Raw genomic sequence first — 13,011 nt, forward strand, 5'->3', positions numbered from 1 at the left:
ACTGTAGTCTGGAATAGGACATAGGCTACTATTTATTCTGGTTTATTGAGTGGTTATTTTTTTATTAATTAAAAACTCTCCCGCCAAAAGTCTTCATTTCTCCACCGCCAAATGAGTAGGGCTTCAGTTGTTTTACATTCCCACGCTAAAGAGGTTAGGCTTAACATGTTTTCGATCGATTATTTCAAATGATTTTGTTCATTTTCTTAGTGTTTGATGCATTTAAAATTAAAAATTGTTAATTAATTGATCTTTCGGATTCATTCTGAAGTACTTCTAAATTAAAATAAAACAGAATAAAGGAAATTGAAAATTTCTAATCTGCATTGCGTTACCCTAACTGGCGTAGAAAATTCACGCATTTGCGTTGCTCCAACTGGCGTTGAAAATTCATGCATGCGCAGTGTGTTCTGATTGTTGACAACTATATTTTCATTTTAGTTAAAAGTTTAAAAATTATGTGTATTATACTGTTGTAGCTACAGTAAACTCCCGATTATCCGCGCCTGCCGCACAATTTTTTTTTTTTTTTACTGGTTTTTTTCAAAAAGGTGCATTTTTACAGTTATGCTTTTGTAATTACATAATACATTACAGTATTAAAACAGTACATATATATTAACTTTTCCGTGTATCCTTGACTCCTCTCATAAATACAAAGTACTTTTCTGTTTTTATTAACAAAATGCATTTTAGGTTAGTTTTGAGTGATATACTAAAATATTAAGCGTTGTTTAAACATTTCCTGCTGTTTATTATACGTTTTATTGTACATAAAACGATTTTTCAAAGTTAGAATGACTGTTTTCTTTTTTGCTATAGCCGTTTTTAGCTTTTTTCGGATTATCTGCGGCGGCCGCGCCACCCAATTCCGCGGATAATCGGGAGTGTACTGTATCTCAAACTCGATCGATAAATAAAATAGACTTAACTTGATTTTAAAGAAATACAGACTTGATTTTCTATTTTGTTTTATTATATACTTTTAATAAATTTATTTATAGTGTTAAGAACATCGTTTTTTAGGTTAGTTTTAATTTTTTTTTTATTTATTATTTGATACTGTTTCGAAATGCCCAGAAAACGCAAATATCTTTCGAAGAGGAGTAATAAAGTTCGGACTATGAAAGTAGCTAGAAGAGCTACTTGCGAACTGTCAAACCCCCACCAGCTGTGGGATACATGCAAGGACGCTTTATAAGAAGATATCATGCATAGGCTGGAAGACACTTACAATGACCTAATCATTAACGGAGCTTTGGTATTGATTGAGGATAAAATGATTTCCATATCTGGAATATAAGTCTAGCTGATTTCGGCCTACCCACACCGCAGCGAATAGGGGAATTATCAGGCGAAGTTTTGAAGGAGCTAAACTACGACACCGCAATCTTAGAAGTGCAGTTTAATGAAATGACACTATGGTTACTTCCCAAGTAGCGTCAAGTCTACGAAACGATTCTGCACCGAGTAATAGTGGGGAGGATGAATTATTCTTTCTTGACGCACTAGGGAGGTAAGGGTAAGACGTTTGTGCTGAATCTCTGCTTGCCCAACTCCGCGAGGACTGCAATATAGCTCTGGCTGTAGCTTCTTCGTGCATTGCTGCAACTTTGCTTAACGGTGGCAGGATTGAACATTCCGTTTTCAAATTGCCGTTTAATCTTACAAGCGAAGATACCCCAACATGCAACATCACTAAAAACAGCGGCCGGAGAGTTCTTTTGCAGCAGTGCAAGTTAATAGTATGGGATGAGGGCACAAGCATGCATTAGAGACGTTAAATCACAACCTGCAGGATATCCGCGGCTACCAAGCGGTGATGGGCGGCGTTGTCGTTTGGCGCGCAAGCGATTTTAGAAAAACACTGACAGTTATTGAGAAGGCCATACTGGTGCATGAAATAAACACATGTCTCAAGGCATCGCCACTGTGATCTAGGACTGAAAAGCTCCATCTTACGAGTAACTTGCGCGTCCAACTGTGCAACGACCATGAATCAGGTGTCTTTGCAACTAAGATTCTGCATAATGGAGAGGGTCGTCTGGAGAGGATGCAGAATGGATAATTCTATTTTCAGAGGAATTTTACTATCCAGTGGCTACAGAAGATGAATTTATCATGCAAGTTTTTTTTCCAATTTGGAGGTTAAGGTAATTAATGAAGAATGTTTGTGTGAAAGGGTAGTACTGTCGCCAAAGAACAAGTGAGTCAATAAAATAAAGAAAAAAAAAATGTAGACATTATCGTCGGAAATTCAAAACTATACACATGTGATGGCTAATGACTATAGTACTGCCTACACTGTTGAGTTTCTCAACTCCTCAGAGTTAACAGGTGCATCTTCGCATAAGCTGGAGCTTAAATTTGGCGTTCCAGCTCTGCTTATGCAAAATCTTGGTGCACTGTGCAACGGCACTAGGCTTCATATCACAGAACTTGGCAGTAATATTATAAAAGCTACTATTATAACAGGAGCTGCTAAAGAAGACAGCATTTTGATTCCCCGCATATCTGTTATTCCAAACATCTTGCCATTTTGTTTCAAGAGGTTGTAATTTCCCTTAAAATTGGCTTTTACAATGTCGATCAACAAATCCCAGGGCTTTATGTTGTATATATTAGGGTATTAGAATAAAAATAAATGAGTTACAAGTTTCTTGATTATATCGTATCAAGTATACTCTGCTTTCAACAGCACTATAATGATTGATAACATTTTGCATTTTGATCAAATTGTCATTTCTCATACATAGACATCAAAATTTCCACGTGAACGAAGTTGCGGGTAATTGCTAATTTTTTATATATTTTACAAAACTAGGGTTGATTGAATTAAAAGTGTCATTGTTTTTTAATTACAGTATTAATGAAAACAACTTAATTATAAATTTATTTATATACCTTGGGGTTTTTGCTTATGCATGGTTCTTAAAATTGCATGTTATCCTCTATTGGACAAATCTTTGCATATTACTTATGAAAAATCAACTAATTGTTTGCATTGAAATGACTTTTATTTTAAATTTGTTTGACTGAAATCTTTAAAAATCTGTTGTGATTAACAACACAAATGAACGGAAGTTTGTATATGTCAATTTATAATCATTGATTGAAAATAATCAATTAAATGGTTTCATATAAGATACTGGTCTATTCTCATCTGTAATTGTTTTTACAGAAATGTTTGGAATACTTCAATTATGATCCTGACAAAGTGATTGATGCATATGTTACTGACACTTTGCCAGATCATCTAAAAAGTGAAGAAGAAACTTTTGAAAAGTAAGTTTTGTATAATTTATTAGGTTATAATAGTATTCAATAATCTATTTTAATATTTTTGTAATATTTGTGTGTAAAAAAAATTATGAAAAGTTATAATTTCTCTGCAATTTCTTTGACCTCACATTAAATTCCTTCACAACTAGGTTGTTGTGTAGCTCAGTTTGGTGATAGTAAAAATTCTAAGATCAACTTTTTATCAGAGGGGTGCTATGTAAAACTACTGAACAGAATGATTTTAATTTTTCAATTTAGCATGTTTATTGTAAATGTTATAAAGCTTAAACCTTGCTTTTAATGTAGAATATTTAAAATCATAAAAGGTAGTTTTTAAGCAAAAACAATTTTATGAAAAATTTTCAGTTAAAAGATTTATGATTAAAAAATAATATTGAAAACATAGCATAGTTTTATTATTTCATTTTTGGCAAGATTGGACTATTCAATACCATGACTAAAATGAAACCTTTAGATTACAGCTAAATAAAATCCAGTATTTTTTCTGGAAATAGAGATACCCCATTTGCCGACAAACTTTTTGGTTCCTTTAGACTGTCTGTAGAGTTAACTTGTTTGTGTCCTTCCTCTTTGTTAGTGAAACTAACCAACATGTCAGGACGTAATAGAACAAGAAAATATTGAATAATTACAAATCTGATAGATTATTATCATGAGGGGAATTATGGCTTATTAATGTAGCATCTCATTAACTACGGGGTACTTCCTTATTTTTGAGGCCTGAGGTTTAATCATTAAGCAACTACGATTTGGCACAATGATGGTGGTAAAATCTCTCCAACATATATGCAATCCTACAAAATACATTCTATATTTTTTTGCTAAAACTCTCGAATTAAAGTGAATGTTATTATTTATTAGTTGTTAAAATCATACTAATACTAAGGTAACCTGGGGGCTCTATAATAAGTGCCAACTAATGATTAATTAATATTGTAAAATATAAAAAACATTATATGTTATTTAAAAAAATTGCAATTTTCAATCTTAAGTTTCAAGCTGTATGCTGCTCTCTCGTCTTGAAAAGGTTTTTATTAAATAATTAGTTTTGATGATGAATATCATATATTTTTTAATGTATTTGCAGGGAAATTAATGGTGCTGAAGCAAATTCATTCCATTCTATTCTGCATGAAAGAAAGTGTGTTTATGATAATGATGAATTTGATGTTATGCGAAGAACTGATATAAATCTAGAAAATGTGCATATAGGGAAAAAGTAAGAAAAGTTCCATTTATAAAATATTTGAAATGTGATTGTGAAATTTTGCTAATAATGCTCATTCCACATAAAAAGTCTTTCTACTTTTAACAAGAACTTTAGCTCTATTGATTGATTGTAATTTCTTTCAGATCTATAGTGCCTTTCCAGTATACAAATAATTGTGTAATAACTCTTCTAATATTTGAGCAAAATTTGATTTTGAACTTACTCGAAACCCAAATACATTCTGGATTTATTTAATTATTTTAACCTAATTAGTCTGCAGTGTATTAGCATTCTACTGCCTTGCACACAATACTAATAGTTTAATTTGTCACCATAGTATTAAATATAAACTATGTAATTTAGCATATTCTGTATATATAATCCTGCAATTCATATTTCTAACTTTCAGAGCTAGTTAGATTTAATTACTTTGTTATATGTTTTAGAAATAAAACTCCATCTAAATATGAAGCTTTGACTAAGGATAAAGAATTTGAATTTATAAAGCGATATACCCTTGCTTGTGGTTCTGAAGAAACAGAATATTTGGATGAGCCAAATTTATATGAAGATGAGTATGATGATACTTATGATTCAGCTATGGTTGGCTTGAAAGAACCAATTCCAGAAGGTGTACCTGATATTGACTTATCTGAAGACAAAAAGGGTGAAGAAGTATGTATTTTAGCATTAAGAATTTTTTAAATATTTTATTTTAACACTAGGGTTTATATTTAAAATTATAATAATATTATTAATTTTTAAAAGTTTAAGGTGCATGCTCTTCCAATTATTATTGGTTTTTAAAAGTATATCATATGACAAATCATGTGCCATATTGTATTCATGTTTAGTTTTTTTAAAGTTATTTAATTTTTGAGCTTATCCATTACATTCATTTTATAATAAGTCTAATATATTTCCTTTGTTAGAACATTTCCTTTAAAGTTTCTAAGTCTTCTGATTTCCAGTCTGTGGATTATGTTATAATATTTCACTTCTTGGTGCAGCATTTTCTTAAATTATCTGTGAATAGCATTCTCTTTATTTTGAACAGATTGTTGACTTTTTAGATTGCCAAATAATTTATTGAATGCATTTAAAAAAATATTCCACTTTGTTATTTGATGTAATTGATAATGAAAATTCCATTGAATTGGTTTAGTGCTAGTTAAAAAGTATGTACATGTTGTAAAATAAAAGCAAAAGTGGAACTCCTACTACAGAATTATTGATTGGCAAAAACACATGATTGAATGTTTTGATGGAGGAGTTTGAATTCTATCATAGCCATTAAAAGCATTTCATAAATTACATAGATTCATCAAATTAAATTAAAATTAAGGTAGTAATTGTTACGAAAATGAAATTGCTATTTCAAAAGGTAATTTTTGTAGTCTTAAGATAATGGAAAGACTATTATTTGAAGATATAGAGATTAATTTTTGTAGACAAGTCTTAGCTGTTTCCCATTTGGTGTTATTTAGTCTGTTTCTGCACTCAATTAAACCTTCTGTTTGCAGCCTATTTAATCTTGTATGGCAAACTATCTCCAGAGCATTTCGAATAATAATTTGAAGATCCATTAATTATGCAAAGTTTTGAATCTATGCAGCTGAAAAGAAGTTCAGTGAAGCAGCATAGAATTTTATAATGGTTTATTTACATTTGAGTGTTGCCATTCGACAATAAATAATAAGAGCAATTTCTCTGCCATGTATTTTAATGTTTCTTATTTAAAGAGAATAAAGCTTTTGTTTGTTTTATTTTTAATCCATCTCATAAATTACTCAGATACTTTCCAAATTACAGATTATTATTACTGATAAAACTATGAATTAAACTACTGATATTACACATGCAGATAAAACCCTCATTCTTTAACTTTCAATAACAAAAATAATCATACAATTATCTATGTGATTAAGTAAAGAAAAATGGAAAAATGCCAAAATTCAACCTACTTTTTAATTAATTAAAATTATAATTAAAAACTCCCCAAAATGCATATTCTTACCTTCAATATATATATGTACTATTTTTGGCGGTTGTGGGTTAAATGGTCTAGCCTGTAGAACTCCTAGATACACACACATGCACATTCATCTTTATTACTGGCCAGTCATTTTTGGCAATCTTCTAGTTTGCCAGGAATATTGGTTATTTTTAATTTCAATTTAAATATAACTTCATATCAATGATATTGTGGAAATGCCAGACTTTAAAAATGAGTTACTTTAATTGTTTTACATATGCTTTGCTCAGTATATACATGAAACTTTCTAATGGAAACCAGTCCCATAATATCATGGCATTATTAAATACTTAAAAATCTTATTCATCTGACTACTAAATTTTGCAATATTGTAATTTCATTTTTTATTTATCTTGTAAACTGTTTACTAGATGTTTATTAGAATCCTTATTCTTTAACTTCTAATAATGGATGAAAATTATGCAATTAAGTATATGATAAAACAATAAAAATGAAAAAGGCCAAAATTCAGCTTACTTTTTAATGAGTTAAAATTCTAATTTCAATTCAGCTAGTTTTCAATAAATAAGAGCAACAGATAATTTAAAAACAATTTATTTATATTATTTTGTAAATAGTTCCTTATTTGCTTTAGAACAGAAAATGATCTCTCTCTGCTTACATTACAAATTAGCCTTTTATTTTTAATTGGCTTTTAAACAGTTTTAACCACTGTTTAACTTTCAACGATGGAACAAAATCACACAGTCTAATAATTGATGTAACTATGAAAACAGTTTTAACTTAAAGTCTACAATTGTTTCTAAAAAATTGCTAAAATTTAAGAAAAAATAATTATGGCTATTAAATTTATATAATTAAAAAGACAATTTTTTGAAATTTTCAAATGGTGGAAAATTTATTTTTTTGTTATAATATTTTTGGAAATTAGAGCAGGAAAACTTCAAAATTCAGCTATTTTTAATTCAAATTAAAAAAAAAAAATCACACCAAGGGGCACATTTCTACCCATGAAAGTATTCTTGTGCCAAGTTTTGTAGCTGTAAATCTAATGTTCTGTCCGTTATGAAACACACAAATACATAATCATCTTTATTCATAGTATAAATTAAATTTAATTACAATGTGTCTGTAGAAAGTATTAAAATAATTTTCCTTTTTCTAATTAATGTTAAAAGATGGAAACTATGATCTAAAAATTATTTAATGATATTTTCAAATGTTTCATTTGTTCTGATTATTTCAATTTTTTTTCAGTTTTGGAAATTTGTCCTTAAATATACAGAATTGTCGGATCGTCTTTAAATGTACAGAATACAATTCTTTTCACGTGTTTTTTGCTTTAACCAGTTAGGTGTTTTTGATATGTATATAAGTCATTCCAAATCTTCATTTTGGCACAATCGATGTGTAATTTTATGTTTATACGAATTACTTTTAAACTATAATTTAAAATTTATATGAAATATGTTTATAGTAATTTCATATTTTTGTTTAGGACTCATCTGGACTTTCACGAGATACTTCGAGGGATTTTTGTGAAAATCCCGAAGTTTTACGAGAAAGAGCTCAGCAAAGATGGCAATCTAAAATGGCTGCAAGAGGTGCAAGAAGAGGTAAGCATTTTTTCAAATAGCTGTCTTTTCATGAATTAAAAAAAAAAAAAATCATGGAGAAAAATTTAGAAAATAAAATACTTGCATTTTTGTTGTTCCTACTATTTAATTTGTGAAGAAACCAAGTAAATAAATAATCATTTCCAGAATTTAAAAAAATAAATGGCATTTTAATTCTTTACTGTGCAGTATGCATAAAGAAAGCAAATTCTAAAATTTTCTTTTAAAAAATTTTCCACTCTTAAAACTCAAAAATTACTGAAAAAGTAACATCTCCTTTCTTTTTAGAAAATGGTAGTATATAGCTTCCTTAATGAAATTAATTTTGTATTTAAAATATACCATTTTTTAAAATTTAATCAGGGAATTTTCAAAGTATTTAAAGATTACAGTTCTTGCAAAACCAATTGATCATGTTTCTCCAATGTTCTTGAGGTATTCATATTTTTATATGATTCATATTCTTTCCCCGAGATATCAAAATGAACATTTAGAAGGCATTTTTATATAGGGACGTCGCTTGTTCAGTATCGTATTTCATTTCTGCACATAACAAATGTAATTTCATGAACAGAATATGTTCAATATGTAAAACTTTCAGCATCCCTTTGTATGTGAAACAAGTAGACATTAGAATCCATCCATCTCTTTACATTTTGTAATCATTGTATTGCTGGCTTTTTCCTGTAAATGGATCTCAGTCAAATTTTGTTAGAAATTTACAAAATTCTTGCAAACATTACTTGCCAAATTTCATTTGTGTAATTCAAATTATTTCTGATTTTCCTGTGTGCAGATAGAGCATAGCAGCAGACCAACATAATTACAATAATATGTTTTTTTATTATTATTATTCAGGGAGGTTTGAAACATGGCAATTCTTAAACAAGGTTGCCACAACACTAAGAGAACTGAAAAAATACAGGGAATTTAAAATTCATATCAAAACCAGGGAAAGTGCAGGGAAATTTGAAAACTTTCATAAAAGCTGAGAAAAGACCAAAAATGAAACAACTGTGTAATCACAGAAACTCGCTCTTTTTTTTTTCTTTATAGATGAGTCTAATTTTGATTTCAAAGGCAGTTGTTCTTTTTCCTTGAGGCTCCCAGATTACAGCTAATGAGGATACACGACTGCTAAAACTGCATGAGAGAATAGAATAAATTTCCTTGGATGGAAGCAATATTGAATCTGCAGAAACATCGTGATAGTGTTTAGTCACTCTCACGTGAATGTATTGAATTGCTTCTTTATTATTTTTGAAATTGTGAACTTATGCATACTAGATTAGAGATTTTTTTAAAAACAATGAGCTGCTTAAAATTCGTATTTAATACAGATTGAAACGATAAAAATATAAATCTTAACTTTGCTGAATGGATCAGAGAAGTTTTGCAAAATCTGTTTGCTGCATATAGCTCACTTTGTAAGAAGATAAAAAGTTTAATTAATATGTGAAACCAGGCACATATTAGTTATGCCAAAAGAGGAAACTTACAAAATTGCATGCCAGATTAAAAAAAAAGTCATAATTGATACAGGGCTTTATATTGAAAAGGAACATAGAAGAAGATGATATGCTGTCTGAAAATGTTATATTTAATTAATATATCTATTAACACAATTTCTCATTACATATGTTTCGTAAATTAATTACAGAACATTTGCACAAACGTTTATACAATTGATATATTTAATTTTCTGTTTTAGGTTTTATTATGTAGAATATTTGTCATATTATTTAAATAGTAATATATAAAGTTATTATGTACTTTCACTTTTCTGCAACTATTTATTTCTCCTTTTAGCCTTATACTTTGACTCTGAACTTTTTATTATTATTATTATAGGTGGTGGAGAATCATCTGATCCAAATCGGAATAGGCAAAACAAAGATCGTCATAAAGCTAATGTTGCAAATCATAATCGGCGGAAACAGGCTGATTTTAAGAAATCAAGAGGGATGATTCATCCAAACTAAAAGTGTGTTGAATTGTAAGTTAAATTCTAGAAAGACGATATGTATTTATATATGTTACATTTTCTTATTAACTTATATGTTATTATGATTTATTGAACTTGTGAATTTTATATATTTAAATTTTTGCATTGAAATAAGTTTTTGTAATTAAAATTTTTCAATAGCATTGCTTATCAAATAGTAATTCATGAACTTGATAAGCACTCCCTATTCATTGCTGTTGCTTCACTCTAATTGCTACTAATATTAGTGAAATGGAACATCTGCTTAAAATAAGATTATTTGATGTTTCAAAATTACATTTTTGACATATATACAGCTATGTATAATATAGTTAGATCATTATTTCAAAATATCCTTTCAAATATTATTATTCTATAATTTCTGGCATTTAGAAATACCTGAAAAATTTCTCAATTTTTATAGCATTATTAATACTAATCTATTAATAATTATTTACAATAATAATTTTATTATTGATTTTGCTGTGTGCTATCAATAAAATTGTTAGTAAAGCATGAACTCTTATTTCTGTGTAATTTATCTTATTAGGCTGCATGAAGTGAATGTCAAAATAATATAGTATCATGGTGTAGTTTTTAAATATTTAGCTTGTTTTAGCTTTTTCTTTTGTTATTATATTTCACTATCCATCCCATATGTCTGTTAAAAGTTAAACTAGTGGCATTGTAATTATAAGTGTTTTGACCAGATTAAACTCTTTCATATATCTAGGTGCCTACCTGAAGTTTAATCCATAATAAAATCATTTTGTTAGAATTTACTTTAAATGAATATTTATTTCATTGAATATTTCCCATTTTTTAATTGAAATTGTTAAAGTCATTGTAACCCCAGTTTACTGAGATTTGTCTGTTTTGCTATTGTTTTTTTAAGTAATACTTAAAGTGTTTTTTATTCCTTTACATTTCATTTAGATAAGTTATCAACTGAAGATATATTTTCAATTTTATACACATAGGCGATGCTTTAATGGCTGCTAAAATTCAGTATGGCATGATTCCTTACTCTAAGATGATGAAAATGACTTAAAAATCATATATCTTCAACTTCTAGTTCACTGTCTAGCCTCTAGTTTAGTCTAGACTCATAATAAGAAATTTGAAACCTTAAAAATAGTGATACATTGATGAAGCATATTGTTTACAAGGACAGCTGTTCAAAATAACTAACTACTTAGCATATCAATATATAATTGTGAGACCTTGGACATCAACTGAACAGAGTTTACAAATATGCAAACAGCATGAGTGTAAGCGACTAACACCAATTTTGATAATGTTCAATACTGCTTATAGGCAGAGTACCTATTGTGAATATTTGTCAAGACAAAATTTTGGGAAATTTTCTGCAAAAATTTGCCAATCATAGTCTCTAGAACCCAAGAGCACCCGCAATGCAAAAGTTTATACCAGGGTTTATACCAAATTGCCATGCCGTCGAAAGAACAGGGAAAACCAGAAAAACACTGGGAATTTAAAAATTATATAAAAAAAACTGGGAAAATGAAGGGAAATTTGAAAATTTTTGTGAAAACAGGGAAAATACAGGGAATTTTAACTTTTCTTAATTATATTTTTCCCATCCAAAAAATGCCCATCTCTATAAACATTGCAAAAAGAAAAGATAGTAGTCGTAAGCTTCCAAAAAGGAAACAATATTATTTGCGATAATGTGATGCGGAAACTTGCCCAGTTTCTACTCTCTCCCCTTTCTTTCTTTATAGATCAGCCGATTTTCGATTGACGGGATAGGTTTTTTTTTCTCCATAAGCTTCCCGAATTGCAGCTAATGAGCATGCATGAGACTTCTGTAACTGCATGAAAGAATAGAATACATTTCTTTGATAGGAATGTTCAATCACGGAAGCAGCGCAGTGGTGTTTAGTCTACCTTCTTTGAGTTTATTGAATGAATTAGTTTATTGATTGAGTTTAATATTTGAGCTGTCATTTTATTCAAAGTAAATTTATTTTTTTTAAACAATGAACTGCTCAATATCGTTAATTAATATAAATTGGTTGGATAAAAAAAATCAATCCTGATTTTACTGAATGGGTTCAAGGAGTTCCGCAAAATCCATTTGTTGCATATTACTCGCTTTGTAAGAATAAGCCAAAGTAATATAGGAAAACATGCATTTCTAAGTCTTAACAAAAGAGGAACACATACATGACTGCCTGCCAGTTCAAAAAAAGTAATCATTGATGTTGAAGAACTTAGTATCTGAAAGGAATACAGGAAAAGATGACATGTCAAATCCGAAAACCCAAATTCAATTCCCTAAAATAAACCAGTTTTTAACTGTTTAGTTAAATTACAATCATTTAAAGCTGAATTTTTATGGGGATGATATGCGCTGCGTCACATTCGATGTTAGGCTTAATGTCTAAAAGGAATACAGGAGAAGATTATAGTGCGAAAATGTCAAATTTGAAGTTCGAAAATAAGCTGATTTCGAACTTTTTAGTTCAAGAACAATAATTTAAGACTGGACTTTTATGAGCATTAAAACTTATTGCATCACATTTGTCCTCTAATTTATTCAATGATATATCGGAAATATTTTCACAAATGTTCACTAAAAGTGAAATAGCTAAAAAATGTTCATTAGACTGTACAAAAATGTCATACCTTATTTGCTAAATTTTAGCTCCATGAAGTTGACCATTGAAAAATCTGCAAAAATTGATGCCCCAACACATGAATTTGCAATAATAAATAAATAAATAAAGTAATCTTGCTTTTTTTTGTTAAGTATTTATTAAATAATTTGTATCATGATAACAAAAATGTTTTGTGTTTTATATCACCTTAAGTCCTTAACTTTGTGTGACTGACAGTTAAAGAACATGAGAAGTAATTTATCCCCCCTTAATATATT

At 29.1% G+C, this 13,011-nt stretch overlaps 1 protein-coding gene across 4 annotated transcripts in view; it reads left to right on the forward strand.

Moving 5' to 3' along the window:
- The window catches only part of LOC129969208 (activating signal cointegrator 1 complex subunit 2-like), a 38,990-nt gene that overhangs the window by 24,080 nt on the left and 1,899 nt on the right, over nucleotides 1–13,011 (forward strand). For 3 of the 4 annotated variants that reach the window (XM_056083653.1, XM_056083655.1, XM_056083656.1), the window contains 5 exons: nucleotides 3,182–3,285; nucleotides 4,391–4,522; nucleotides 4,960–5,188; nucleotides 8,008–8,125; nucleotides 9,977–10,121. In XM_056083653.1, the coding sequence (XP_055939628.1) occupies nucleotides 3,182–3,285; nucleotides 4,391–4,522; nucleotides 4,960–5,188; nucleotides 8,008–8,125; nucleotides 9,977–10,107 (714 nt within the window). In that variant the 3' untranslated portion in view covers nucleotides 10,108–10,121. The remainder of the gene's footprint in view (nucleotides 1–3,181; nucleotides 3,286–4,390; nucleotides 4,523–4,959; nucleotides 5,189–8,007; nucleotides 8,126–9,976; nucleotides 10,122–13,011) is intronic. The other variant, XM_056083654.1, reaches the window with a different exon arrangement.

The sequence above is a fragment of the Argiope bruennichi genome, chromosome 5 (genome assembly GCF_947563725.1).
Source record: "Argiope bruennichi chromosome 5, qqArgBrue1.1, whole genome shotgun sequence".
In the NCBI taxonomy this organism is placed as follows: Eukaryota; Metazoa; Arthropoda; class Arachnida; order Araneae; family Araneidae; genus Argiope; species Argiope bruennichi.